The sequence below is a fragment of the Photinus pyralis genome, unplaced genomic scaffold (genome assembly GCF_008802855.1).
Source record: "Photinus pyralis isolate 1611_PpyrPB1 unplaced genomic scaffold, Ppyr1.3 Ppyr1.4_LG6, whole genome shotgun sequence".
NCBI classification, from domain to species: Eukaryota; Metazoa; Arthropoda; class Insecta; order Coleoptera; family Lampyridae; genus Photinus; species Photinus pyralis.
This window is the reverse complement of record NW_022170663.1, coordinates 27523966-27539313: the sequence shown is the minus strand read 5'-3', so window position 1 is coordinate 27539313 and position 15348 is coordinate 27523966. Positions and strand designations below refer to the sequence as shown.

General features: G+C 35.5%; 1 protein-coding gene across 2 annotated transcripts in view; it reads right to left on the bottom strand.

Moving 5' to 3' along the window:
- Positions 1 to 1412: 1412 nt before the first annotated feature.
- Positions 1413 to 15348, bottom strand: part of LOC116173693 (leucine-rich repeat serine/threonine-protein kinase 1-like) — a 38331-nt gene continuing 24395 nt past the window's right edge. For both annotated transcript variants that reach the window (XM_031491343.1, XM_031491342.1), the window contains exons 22-30: positions 14952 to 15333; positions 14106 to 14393; positions 13601 to 14059; positions 13407 to 13548; positions 12925 to 13353; positions 12572 to 12758; positions 2549 to 2797; positions 2129 to 2435; positions 1413 to 2080 (exon numbers count right to left, since the gene is read on the bottom strand). In XM_031491343.1, coding sequence (XP_031347203.1) covers positions 1724 to 2080; positions 2129 to 2435; positions 2549 to 2797; positions 12572 to 12758; positions 12925 to 13353; positions 13407 to 13548; positions 13601 to 14059; positions 14106 to 14393; positions 14952 to 15333 — 2800 coding nt within the window. In that variant the 3' untranslated portion in view covers positions 1413 to 1723. The remainder of the gene's footprint in view (positions 2081 to 2128; positions 2436 to 2548; positions 2798 to 12571; positions 12759 to 12924; positions 13354 to 13406; positions 13549 to 13600; positions 14060 to 14105; positions 14394 to 14951; positions 15334 to 15348) is intronic.

The following is a 15348-nucleotide window of genomic DNA, read 5'->3' as shown; positions in this document are numbered from 1 at the left end:
TACCATCAAACTCACAAACACTAATCGATACTTAAAAGTCACGCATTTTATTTCTTAAACTTCTCACATTCGGGTAATAACATAGCAAGTTGTTGCTGCTGGAACATATTAGTTTTTTCTAATGACTGTAGGTACTCTATTCACATATTTAATAGTGAGATGACTCTCACCGTTTGCAAGACAATCATTAAGTTCAGTGCTAGCAGTGACAAAGTAATTGCCGTTGGTATGGGGTCTGATCGTTATTAATGGCGACCCTCTCAAAGCTAGGGTTATTCTTTTATTTACTCTTGTTACGTAGAACTTTCATTGCATTAGCAGCATTCGCAAAAGTAATACATATAGGAAGAGATTTAGATAGATCAGGGACCGCGCAGTATGTTATCAGCAGTAATAAGTTGATTGTCATCTGGCAAAACGGCATTTAGAATATCCTTGACTGCACTGATATCCATTCCGGGAGCTTCAGGTACATTAATACACAATAAATTACATTCGCGTTTAGTTCTTTCACGGACTTCTATTCAAAATTTTATGGTGATTGATAAGTCATTAGTTGAGTAGCGTGTTTTTCAAGTTTCTCCATTCTGTCGAACATATTTTCCAATAACTCCTTGAGCAGCGAAAATTGATCAACAGCTTTGTCACAAGGATTGCAAAAATACTTTACTCCCCTAGTACGTTGCCGCGTTATGCGTTTAGCATCATCAGTATCAATTTGGGAGCAGCTGTAATGAATATGCTTTTTGCAACCATCACACTGTACACCACAGGATTGGTATCAGTTTTATTACAATGAAAGCACAAATTCGCTACTGGTGCCATGACTTCGAAGTTTTGTAGATAAAGGTAGATACTGGTAAGTTCCAAATGATTGTGTGTAACATAAAAGCCGATAAACACCAAAGGTTATCACTAGTACCTACACTTGAATTTATTGTTTACCAAGACAACTGGAGCAATATGAAGCACGTCTATACTCATACTAATAATCTAATACTCATACTCCTTTACGGCCTTACGGAACTGTGAATGCTCCTTTCCTTACCTCTTACGGAGCTATGTTGCAGCTTATTTCTTATTTCACACAGTTACATAACTCTGAATCAACAACCACATTGTGCAACTATTCCCCTTTCAACATTGAGTAATTTGAATCAATTCTTGCTTGCAGTTGTAAGTACAATAAGAATAGAGTAATAATGGCCACAGCAAACATTTCTTCATAATGAATCAGGTAATGCAACTATGGTGCTACCACTGTTCAGCAACTAAACAGCAAAATGTCCTTTATTTCTAATGGTTGTATTTCAAATCATTGCTCTGGGTAATGTAGGTGTAAAATAGTCAAAAGGGCCTAGGATGAAACATGTACTGGTTTTCGTTTCAGTTCTATTAGGAAAATATCCAAACATTAACAATGTATATGTATTGTGTAAATTCACACTAAATAATACAATAAAGTAATAAAATCACAAATTTAAAACTACTATAACAGATCACAGACTACATCAATTTGATCAACAAGTCACAAATATACAGTAAACATTTAAAATACAGTCATGTGTTTAACTCACATTTTAATAAAATTAATGAAAGTGAAAAAAATAAAATTTCAAAACTATTTACAGATTATATCAACAGGCACTAACTTTTGAAAATTACCTGAACTTATCATGGTGGAAAAATCAAACTTAAAACTCCAAAAAATATTTGATAACAATTAGGAGGAACCCCAATGCTCTGCGCGCCACAGTAAAAGGAACATATTTTGTTTGTTAATAATAGAAAAAGATGTTGTTGCAGTAGGACTTTGAATTGTATTTCCAATATTAATAGATACATCAGTATATCTGGTTAACAAACTACGATAACCGCGACCAATTGTAGCTAATAAGGGGGTATTATCACTATTTTCCTTGCTACTCTTATTCATTATTAATGGAACTATCGCACGCACTTCTTCTTCAAATGGTCTAAATACCGTTATGGGACGCAAAGACGAACGTTCTGCAATTATAATACAGCCCCAACTTGTTCCAATATACAACTCTGAATTTAATATTGCCAAACTCGTAACCTTAAATATATTAATTAGTTTTCTTTAGGAAATGTGTAACTTTCTAACCTGACAGTTGGTGGGACTTAAATGTTCCTCAATGGCGATGGATTTTAAACTTTCGGAACATGGAACCAGTTTGGAACAGTCCAACTTGTTCACAACATCGCGACTTTTTATTCTCCATTGATATACAATGCATCCAGGTGACACGTACGAATAAATGGAATTCTCATTTGCAATAAGATTTAAGACGTTTGCGGATTCAATTACTGATTGAAAATGGTTTATAATTTCGTGATTCGTCACAATGTGATCTTTAATGCTATATATTGAAATTTGCCCATGAGATTGACCACACCACAGCTCGCAAACACTGAAACAAAAGTCACTTAATTACAGTAAAAATCGATATGATGGTCAGGTAACTCAACTTGATCTTAAATTAAAGTACAATCTTCTAATTAAAAAACGAATAAATATACATACGTTCCTTCCTCTTTAAACGTTGCACATAAAGAGTACAGAGTAAATGTTGATCCTAATTCGGTCATAACAAAGCTGCCTTCTTCTGACGTTGGGGTACTTGGAATGGCTTCGGTATTTAACAAAAACAATCTTCCATTTGATAAGCCGCAAGCGACTCTTTTCAATGTTGGTAAATACAGTAAGCTGCTAATGCTACTGTTGTTGGAACTTTCCAAAGCATAGGAAAACACTTTATACCCTTCAGTTACTCTGAAAAGAACACAGAATTGTTACTTGTTGCTTATTAAATTTGTGCTTGCACAGGTGCATTTTATTTACGTTTTGTCTTTGTTAAGGTATTTCAAAGTAGCATTGGGTACGCTTTTTTTCAATTTCAAAAAATAACTATAAATAAGAAAGTTGACATTGCACAGTTTGAGCATGCGCACATCTGATTTTTACAGTCTGCGATATGCTTGTCTTTACCAGAAGCAGCTGTCAAGAGTTTTTGGACGGACAGAAAAAGTGGCCATGGAAAATTAATATTTTAGAATTTCAATTCCATTAAGTCATTATTAGCAGGTTTTTGTTTCCTCTATGGTAAATTAAAACAAGCATTAAATCTGCAAGGCCATACAGGGTTACGCCAATATCAGTTTTGATGAGCGACCTTTATGCCGACTTGAGGAATTCCAATTAGCAATGAGTCTTACTGAACTATCGACTTTAAAAATTGCAATTAACAGTAGCTAAATAAAAGTGGTGCCTATACAACATCCGATTAAGTCACAAGGGGTCTCAAAAGAAGCGCTCTACATAATTTAAATTTTAAGACCAATTACAGTTTTTTAAGACGTCCGCAGGCCGCACAATTAATTAAAGAAGTTTTAATTTTTGGAGAGTTTTAATAGTATATTATATATCTATACTCTGTTATTATTAAAGTAGTTAGAGCGCCTAGGTAAAAGTAACAAGAAGTTGGTGAAAATTTGGTCACTTATTCTCTGAGAGACGCACTTTCTAATGGTCAAGAAAAAAGTGTTCCTATGTGCCGTTTCTGAGATATTTGACAGTAAAAACAGGGTATTTTAACATGGGCTCTTATGGACAGACTCAGTTTTTCTGAGCTAGCGAATGTTTTTGTATCAAGACTTAAATGAGATGGGTCTCATTAGAAGCGAAATTTTGTGACGAATCTAAATATGCACGGAAAAGTACATGTTCATGATGAAATAAGGAAGATATTTACCGCCAGAGCGGCGTCTGCTCTGACGCGGCAGCACGCTATGCAGCACGCGTTTAAATATGATGACTTTTCCACTAGGTCTAGTATATAGCTGAGCTAGGACAATCTTTTCCTTCTTCTGCTGAGCACTTTTCTTCACAAAAGGCATGGTGTCTTTCAGAAAGAACACCAAAACCAGCGATATTTATAAAGGCCTGCACACGTCTTGTTGACACACTGATCGGATCGAGATCAAGATAGCGGCTGGGGATTTCTGGCGCCAACATCGAAAAACCAAATCCACTACACCGACTTCACGTAAAACGCCAAATTGTTTAGTTTCCCGGCTTTGACATACGTCTCGCATACGTTTTGATTAAAAATATATTCGTTTAGGATTTACCGCTTACACTGTGAATGTTAGTCGCGGTGTGTCGTCAACATTTAGTGTGCAAAGGTTTGAAACAGGGTCGAAAAGTAAGGAGGAGACTAGTCAAGTTGACTACTGTATATACCTTTTTAAAAATCATGTAAGACGTTTGCATTGTGCTGAGGTACAAAATACCACTCATACCGTATTTCTAATTATGTTTCCTTCATAACAACATTTTTTTGGGGACGTTTACCGTAAGTAATAGGTAGGCCGAGTACATGACTTGACTTCAGCCGAACGCGCTCTAACCACAGCATACCCAGAACAGCATGAAAACTCACTAGCGCGGGAAAATTTTGCGCAACTAATCGCGCATCCTGCCATCTTGGTATAGATTTATCATGGGCGTAGTCAATTTGTTGTTTGCGCGATTCATTATTTCGTTCTTCTCTTATATATATGATTTCGTTCCTAGCAGTGGCGTAGTAATTTTATTTACATACTTTCCACCTCTCCACAAGTGAAATATTCACACCCTTGCAAACACTTTCCATTGCAATATGTTTTAAAACTTTACATTCGGACCAGATTGTTTTATACACTAAAAATTATAAATAGGAATTTTAAAACAAATAACACTCAAAAACTTATTATCTGGCGCCACCAATAAAGTTTATTCTATCTCACATTGTTATTTTTCTACCTTAAAAAAACAGTGCATCGATATACAAATCTACTACTTGATACGGTCCTGTTGATACCTATACCAAGCTGTCACCATTTATATTAAATTTTCTGAATACGGCTCTGCCTTTTATACCAATGCAAATGGCGCAAGGTCAAATTTAGAGAACAAAATTTTACAGGAGTAAGTTTTCATGCTGGTCTGGGTATGCTGTGCTCTAACTACTTTAACTAGGAAGACGGATTTAAAAACCTGATTTACACTGAAAATGTCACTAGAATCTAGTAACAAAAATAATACTCATTTTATACAGACATGTATTGTGGGTTGTGTGATGTGCTTTTCTGTCACATTTGGATAGATTTCATTATTTATGGTTTTGTTATTATTTGGTAGGAACTCCTTTATATTATGCATACATCATACTTTTAAAAGCGAATTATAATAAACAGGTAATTGATAATAGGTAATAATCCTGCATACATTTATTAGCCTTTGAAACATTATTTTGAATTGTAGTTTTAAATGTTTTATCGTTGTACTACTACACAATCCGCATTACAATTTACAACAAATGTTAAGTTATTGAACAAATTCAGAACAATATTATTAAACAGCACCGTTCACTGATTTATGTATAAGCGATTTAGTCACTGTCTTCCAAAAGTTCATTAAAACTGTCACTGTCCTCCGATCCGAGTGAAATAATTCATGGTTCTATAAGTGTATCCATTAGGCCATCCAATCTACACATCTTATTTTCTTCCTTAAGGCTCCTCTGCAGTCAATCCGCCATATTGGAAAAATAGCTAAACTTTCTTATGAAATGCTGCTTTTGTAGTTGCAGTCTAACAAATTCTCGATAGTGGATATTCTTTGCAATGATGAAAAGAACGGCGGTACTTAAAAAAAGTTGAAATATCGATCTTAGTTTTTTAGGAAGATCGATGAATAGAAAAATCGTTTTTCGTAAATAACAGCCGTTGTAACGGGAGTAGAAAAACCTACAGCACCAATTTGGAAATCCGACAGTATTTCCTACGGCGGTACTTAAAGATATTATTTCAACCTATTATGATAATGCATAACTTTTAAAAAATATGTATCGCGATCTTTAGAAAAAATCAAAACGCTAACGTAAGAATAGGCAACTCATATTGCACTATAATTCCTGAGGCGATAACTCATTACTTGAAAGGGAAAACAAAAGAAACTACCTGGCATTATCCTGCACATTGTTACGCCGTTCCTAATGATATGGATTAGATAAATTACTATATAATTAGCTAATGTTCATGAATGCTGTTGATTTGTGAATCATAATGTCGCATATTCATAAGACGAAAAGTGCACTAAATGCATATTTATTGTAGGTACATTGGAAATAATTTTTGATTTCTAAAACCTTTTCTATTCTATCAGGATGCTTCAAGAAATTTGTTTAGGAAGGTATCAAATAGTAGCCCAATTTTTAGCTAAACCCCTAGGCGGAATACGACTGTACCAGTAATTAGAAGCATTTTTGCCGCAAATTTGTTCTTGTGTAGAAATGTGGCACCGTTTTGATTTTTTGGACTAACGCATGACCACCACACAAGCGGGTAGCACAGTATCACAATTCGCAAACACTACTACTGAGTCGAGACTTAGAGAGGCAAGTGCTACTTATTTTTTCAATATAATCAGATATCAGGAATATCAAAAAAATGAAGGAACGACAAATTTCGATTTTTACAAATAAATTGGTGACAAAGTTGCGCCCAATAGTTTTCACATTCTGAGCCTACCATTTCAAAGAAATTCGATTGCACTTGTTCATTTTAACTGTTACAAAAAATGTTCCAATTCCCCTTTTTAGCTAAATTTTAAGCGGGATACGATAACTATTGGGGTTGTTCGGAAAGTCATTTCGTTTTGTGTGGTGAAAATGAAAGACGAATTTTTTAAAGTGTATAAACATTTTATTAAATTATATATTCTCTATTTTGGTCCAATACCTTTTGCCATCTTTCGGGCAGGAGATTGATTCCACGCTCATAAAACTTCTGGTCTTTGCTGGCAAAATACTGGTCCAAGTGAAATTTGACGTCTTCATTTGAGGTGAAGGTCTTCCCGTCCAAAAAATTTTGCAGAGACCGGAACAAGTAGTAGTCTGAAGGTGCCAAATCTGGAGAATATGGTGGGTGTGGTAGTACATCCCATTCAAGCTGTAAAAGCTTTTGGCGGGTTACCAAACTTGTGTGAGGTCTCGCATTATCGTGGCGGAACACTACACGTTTTCTATTGACCAATTCTGGCCTTTTCTGTTTAAGTGAATCGTTCAATGACCACAATACACTTCAGAATTAATCGTGGTATTGTCCGGTAGAAGCTCAAAAAAAACTATCCCTTTGAAATCCCACCAAACATATAGCATAACCTTTTTTTGGTGAATATCGGCCTTCGCAGTGGTTTGAGCTGGTTCACCTTTTTTACTCCATGATCTCTTCCGCTTAACATTTTTGTAAACAACCTATTTCTCGTCGCCAGTAATGATACGCTTCAAAACTGGATCATTTTCTTGACGTTTGAGAAGCAAATCACAGTCGCTCTGTAAGAACATGTGGAACCCATATGTTAAGTTTTGAAATAAAACCAAGACGTTTCACGTGATGATGAACGGTCGAATTCGATAAATGTAACCTCTCAGCAATCTCACGAGTGGTTATTTGACGGTTTGCATCTACCAATGCCTTTATTTCGTCTCCATCGGCTTCAACGGGTCTTCCAGAACGTGGTGCATCTTCAAGATCGAAATTGCCGGAACGAAATTTTGCAAACCAATTTTGGCATTGTCGTTCAGTCAGTACATCTTCTCCATACACATCGCACAATTTCCGCCTTGCCTGAACTGCATTTTTACCTTTTCGATAGTAAAAGAGTAAAATATGTCGAAAATGCTGATTTTGATTTTCCATCTTTGATAGGGCACCAAACAAAAACTATTGCAAAGAATCAAACAAAACTTTTAACATACAAGCATTACTATGTCAGCTGTCAAAATTTTAATGTTTATGCGGCTTAAGTGTAAAGTTGGCTGTGAAACAATACAATTAGGTTCTCTGTTGAAGAAAAACGAAATGACTTTCCGAACAACCTGATAATAGGCGACACTGACAATAGCTATTTGTGTATTAAGAGCGCAAAATGATATATTGTCGATTGAAAGAGACAGTTGACGCGCGACGAAGGAGCGCGGCAATCTCTTGAAATCGACAATCAATTTGCGCTCGAATTACACACAAGATTTTTTCTACAATCGAGCAGTTCACATATTTCCAGAAATTTAAATTTTTCACTCAAATCATCATAATCTTATACCCAAATTAAAGATGTCATTTACTCGTTGTCATTGGATACTCTGAGCAATGCATATTTGATTTATAGTTAATAATTGGGAGAGCGAGCGTTTTTTCTATTTTGTCGCTTATAAGCGACAAAGTGACATTCCTCGAAAAAGATGACGTTTGCGTTGTCAAATACGAGCGCAAATGCCTACTTTGGATATCGATTGTAGAAAAATTTATTTAAAAAAAAGTGTCATTGTTTTGCTCATGTCAAGTCAAGATAGTGAGACATCACGAAAATGAATATTTGTATCAAAACATGGGTGACATTTTGGGTTTTCCCGGTAATTAGTGGTGGGTAAAAAAATTCTCCCACTTTTAAAAAATTCAACTATTTATTTTTTCCGTTTGAGAATATGATGGAATCCCGCAAACTTCACATCAACTTTGCGAATATGAACTGATATCATCTCGGATTTTTCCTCTCAGAAAATAGAGGATCAACCGCGGAATCAACAAATTTTACAACTGAATTCTCAATTTAGGACAAAAAAGCGAAGTCATCTTGCTGCACATAAAATGTTCGGAAAAATTCTACATGGGTTGTGCATAAATATAAATAAGTATAACGCTAAATGTACAATTATTATTTTTTGAAAAGATAAGAATTTATTAAAAATCGGTATATGTTATACTTTTTATCATTGTAACAGAATTTTAAATGTTAGCTACCATTTTTATAAAAAAAATACATTTTTTGTTGTTGTTCACCCTTAATATATATAAGAAAATAAAGAGATTTATTTTAGGTGTTCAAAGTGCCGGTTTATTAGGTTCTACCATACCTAAGTTCTAAGTGAATTCATTCATGCACATGTCTATCTAATGACTATAAAAATCTATAAATCAGTAAAATTGATTAGAAAAAGTCACAGGAAATAAAGGGGTAATTAAAAATGTTAACAAACAATGCTAATCTAGTCCACTAATGACCTAAGAACCAGGTAATTTACAGAAGGTGTCATTATAGAAAAATTCAGTAAATGCATTGAATAAGTAATTTACTCAATAGTAAAAGAAATAGGCATTTGTGCATCTCCATTCAAATATTGTACAACTTTTCGCGAAACTTGTTTACATAATATTAGTCCTTGACCATTATACATGGTCTATTGTGTTTAACAATAAATGAAGAGAATATGCAAAACTGGAAAGGATAGAGATACATCGTTGGTCTCACCCATCTAGAGATGTGTATTGTTGGTGGTCTAACCCATTGCAATAACATTGAAATACAAATTGACTACAGAGGAGCCTTAATAACGTGTTGCAGACAATTCCGCCAGTCGTCAGACCTCACATTTGCAACAGCGTTATGACAACCAGACCGTTTCGAAGGGGCAACAATCCCAGTTGCTTTACTGGTACTTGGAGTTGAATCCATCACTAATTCCAGTACACTTAGGACGCGAAATATCAACTTTAGTTCTTAAAAGGACTGTTTTTTTTTGTTAAAATTTATGCAAATGGACTAAGAACACACAAAAACTCAAAAATAAGTGCAACAGTTAAAGCTGGATTCACATGAATACGAAATCCTAGACAAGGAAAGAGAGTCTAAGACGAAATCCGACGATACGGTCATCCGAAATGCTTATGATTGGTCAATAATTTGAAATGTGCTTGTCATTTCAAACTATTGACCAATCATAAGCATTTCGGATGACCGTATCGTCGGATTTCGTATTCATGTGAATCCAGCTTAAGGACGAGAATCGTGTCAATAGCAATTTACCTGGGTGTAAAACGGGCGCAGCGCGAGCCAATAGAAACCAAGATTTTTTGCGGGAAGTTTTAAATCCGTCTTCCTAGTTAAAAAACAGAGTATAGGGACCTTAAGGTGTGTTTTAATACCGAGGGTACAGAAGAAGCACCCGAGGGATCAGGACGCAATTTAGTCCTGTGGAATATACGCTATTTTTTGTACTCTGGTAATTAGCTATGGCAATTTCAATGTTAAAGTGCAAATTTGAAAGAAAAAATTTGATTGATTGTAGGATCAATATACCTGGTAATGTCAAATTGTGACCGTATAACACAAACTTTTAAGTTCGTGCCGTATAACGATAAATGTCAGTTTGATTTAAAGATTCTAGTTTAAAACTACGGCGTACAAATGATAGTTTAAAGCTCTGAAGAACAAGCTATAAGGAAACCACCTGCCTTCCAAATTCAAAAAGATATATAGAAAACGGTATAATAAGTGTATAATATGGTGTAAGAATAAAAATGAACATATAAAGGTAACCATTATCATTAAATTGTGTTTGACAATTCAGTGTGTACTGTCACTTTTTGTCCTGCACTTTAGTCCGTTAAATGAATGACAAAACATGTTGATTTAGTCCACGGACTACAAAAACAAATATGCCAACCGGCTCGGAATTTCCTACGTTCTCTCTCCTTATTTTGGAATTTATATATTTTTGTTTTGAGTTATGTTTTGTGTTTTCGCAAGTGACGTTTCATAACTTCTGTAATTGGGAGCTTTGCCATAAATTTTTTATACATTCACACCATTTAATGTTTGCTTTTACATTAAGTATACAGCACTGTATCTACAGCTTTTGCTTGGTCTTGCACAGTAATTTCTACCGCTGTTTTATTGCAAGGTAAGCTTTTTACTACTTCCTGTTCCATTAATTATACGAAAGGAGATATTGTTTCGGTTTCCTGCATTTGCTTTCCCGTAAATAATGCTAATAATTTGTGTTTTGTTGCTGTCATTCCCGCTAGGATGTTCGTCATAATTTTGTTTTAGTTTTTTTGCTGAATTCGTCCGATTTCTGGAGTTACCGTTTACGCTGTTTTCGCCGACATCACATCCAGGTTGCCGCCGACTGCCACTACTTTCGTCCGCTCACATGATTAAATGCCCGTTTGCACCGAAAAATTTAAGCGGGGCTTAGCTTAAGCGTAGCTTAAAATCCATGGCAACCATTGTCTCAATAATCGTTGCCATAGATTTTAAGCTACGCTTAAGCTAAGCTCCACTTAAATTAGTCGGTACAAACGGCCATAAGTGACTATAATTTGTAAATTTATTTACTTTTCTTTTAAATTAGATTGTTATCAATTAATCATTATTCCGCTTATTTAATTTCTCATGCCATTTGTGCGTGGAGTTACTACCGAAGTTCGTCACATTGTAACGTGGCCCAGACCATGCAACTCTCGTCAATACTGTGTTACAGGCGTCAATTTCAGAAGCAGCAACAAAAGCGCTAAGTTATCACCATATGCCGACGCTTCCGACTTTTGCGTTGGAGCGTCCTCCATCAACTCGTCGATAACGAGTTACAACCACTCGCGATTCAACACTTCACACACTTGTAGAAACACGGCAATTTACGATTCATACCAATCAAAAACCTCTGATTTGAGCGTGTCAACAGAAAAAGGCATCGTCTATAGCTTTTATACAATTTGAACTTGGACTCTTAGAAAAGATTGTATTTTTATGTTTTTGTTAAAAAATATCTACTACTTTTCAAAGTTGGCCATCCCTGGTCTATAGACAAAAAGGAAAATCCTCGCTGAAGTCGCCAATTAAGTCAATTTTTCATTGATGTTCAGCTATAAATAACTTTCAGTAAGACTTAGTTGCTACAGCACCTATGGTTGTCCACCCAGACTTCCTGGAGAATTTCTCCATGACACTTGTGTATCTCAAGCACAAGAACAATTTTGACCGAGTTAAACCAACATTATCTCGTCACCATACGAGGGCTCACAGCGGGTCGTCAAGCGAGGTGACAAATTCAACAAACTTTATGTCAATGGCAAACCAGTCAAAGATTTTTTGTTAAATCGAGTTTACCGGTATACAATATTATAGGTATGTGTTATTATGAAAGAGAACAGAACTAATATTCTAAAAATAAAGCGCGTTAAGATAAGGGCGAGTGTTCAAGCATATGAGTCAACACGTTACAGTGTTGTTGGCTCTAGAAACCGTTGCAAAAGGGCATGAACAAGGCGATCTCAACTATATTTACCTATGTATAAAAAACCGAATGAAGCTACTAAGCCTGCCAAATTATTAATTTATTGTCAAATTTTATTTAATTCGTTATGAAGATATGTACCATTTTATATTATATAGTACATTTAAGAACGCAAACCTGTTATCTCTTTCTGAGTTAAGTGGCAAAACAGCATTGAATATTCTTTCAAACTAAATTTCGCTTATTTACTTGATGCTTAAAATGCATTATCATTATTATTATTATTATAACTGTGTATAAAAAATAGCTGTGTTACAAAGCCGCATGCAAAGCTTGTTTATTTCGAGATTGCTGCTTAGAAGTAAAATAAAATAAATGATATATACAAATTACAGATCAAATTATTTTTAATTATAAGCCATACTTACGAGTACGCGTGTATTTGGCCGACACAATCACCTATCCACATATAATTCCCTACTGTACAAACTGATGTTGGTCGTATAGGTAACACCATACTATGGTGTTGTAGCCATCCTCGATTCGAAGCCAGTAATAAATCCACTCGCGAATTGGCACACATCAGCCACATTTCAGAACCAAATAACCCATCCTCTACAAATTAAGTAATAAACACAAGCACAAAAATTTTGAAAAACAATAGGCTACATTTATTTTAACAAGCCCCTTTAAATAATGTAATTATAATATATATGTTTACTAAATTTTGTTTTATATGAGTTTTTAAAACCATTTGCAAAAAAAGAGAACAGATACTCACCTGTAATATGTGAAACTGGAGCACTAGCAGATGCAGTAACCACCGCCGCATGTTTCAAAGACGCTACATCACTTAAATGTATAAATTCAGGTGCAGTCGCAATTGATACAATTTGACTTGCGGACGGACGATCTTTTGGTTGCTGTGACCAACAAAGCACCATCAAATCCAAACAGTAACTGGGGTACAACGTTTCTCGGTAAGAAAGTGGTGGTCTACCACCTTCTAGAATACACTCCTTTACAGACTCGTGCCCTTCAAATGGTTGATGCAGTGTTAGTAATTCATATATAAACATTCCAAACGAGAAACAATCGACTTTTTCTGTATATTCCTCTTCACCATTGTAACGCATTATTTCAGGTGCCATAAAACCTTCAGTGCCACCGAATCCTTTTGTTCCAGAGGGCAAAGTCAGACGACTTATACCTGAAGTTTTAAAGTAGTAGCATATCACTTACAAGTTACTAATATCTATGTACCATAATCAGCTACTTTAATATGAATCGCATGTTCAGGATGATCAACAAAGGGTGGGGGCATCTCCCAAACGAGTACATTTTCCGATTTCAAATCTCTGTAAATAATGTGCTGGCGATGAAGATATTCAATGGCTTTTGCGACCTACACACAGACAAGCCTTAACACACTAAATCACTTGTATACAAATGCTTACTTGCAAAATAATCGACTGCAAAGCATAAGGTCCTACTTTAGCCCCAGATCTTCGATAATGACGCAGTACTAAATCTAAGGCCCCTTTTGGAGCCAAATCAAGAACTAAAGCTAAAGGACTATTGCAAACTCCAACAAATGGGACGATATTAGGATGGCGTAAAGATAATAATATATTCAACTCTTGCCGTGCTGTACAATACGCTTTACAAGCATATTGCAATGGATCTCTATCCCATTTTCCTTGCGCTGCTTTATAAGCAATAACGGCAGATTGTCTTGCATTTGGCCCTGGATGTACAGGTTGTAACATCTTCATTGCAACATCAATAACTAAATTTGTGCCACGATTTTTGCAAGTCCCTTTAAAAACGAAACCAAAAGCGCCACGACCAAGTAGGTGTCCCTTTTTAATATTTTCCGATTTGATTAAATATCGTTCGCCCAAATCCAGAAATATCTTCAAATAGTTAATTATGACAGAGAGACTGACAGAAAATACTTACAACATCCGGGGCGATCAATGACAAGCGAATATCCGAATGCGTTGGACACGTAACGCATCTGTTTCCATAGGCCGCTAAAATACACTCTTCCACCATCCAACTATAATTGATATGGTTTGCTAAATTATTAGACGTATCTTCGGAGTACATGTTTGGATGTCCCTCAACTGAAGGCATTCTGCTGCTGTCTGTTGAATCAGGGCCAACGCCGCTATCACATTCGGATGTATACGACTCTTGGGATTTACGCACTCTGTGTTGATGATGATAAGGTGGATCATGAAAATCCTGTAACAAACCAATTTTAATTATTTAAAAAGTGAAGTTTCCGAAAGCTGTCAAGGAGGGTTTTGTGTGTGCCTTTTTATGGAAAATCTTGTACGACCAGATTATTTGAATTAGTGAAAAAAAAACTAAGTAACTTAAAAAAAATTTTATTTTTAATTATCGACAACCTGCGTGTGGGGTACTATGTCCAAACAAACTTTGTAAGCTTTTCTTTTTTTGAGGGATTTGGTTCTAACTGTTTCATGTGTTTCGAAATAAATTTTTGTTGTCAATTAATTAATTGTGGTTATTCGAATCCTTTGTGCGACGCAAATAGTTTTCATGTCAGATTTTTTATTGTTGCTCAAGATTTATTTCAGGTGTTGATCAATATTTGTGTAATAAATTCTTTGGAATTGGAAGTTGATCTAAGCTCTCAAGTTGAAAAATTTAAATTCTAAGTTTCAATTTTGATTCGTCTTGAGCTAACTGGACAGGTGCTTTATGGGTGGCGTAGTGACCACACCCAATGGCGTGGGTGGCGCAATTACACGCAGCAATATTAATTGATACACTTACCTCCAACATTTGTTTTTGAGAATAATCAAAAAGATCACCGTGCAAGTCATTCTCCGAAACAAAAGACAAACATTTTGGACAAGGCACTAGTCTAGTAATTAAAAATTTTCCCTCCGATGTATGTACAAATCGTGTGCCTAAGGTGGGATACCAATCTTCTAAGAGTATATCAATATGATCAACAGCAAGAGCCAGAAGCTGGGCAGTGGATTCGGTGGTGCATTCGACTACCAATTCACTTTGAAGTTTGCCTTTAGAAAGGCTACCATTTTCATTTTGCATTGGCTTAATCACTAAAGAGTCAACAGGAAAATATATTTCCAAAATGGAGGTATTATGTAAATCGACATCGCACCAGACACCATCTTGCTTTAATCTAAACCTAGAAAACAACAAA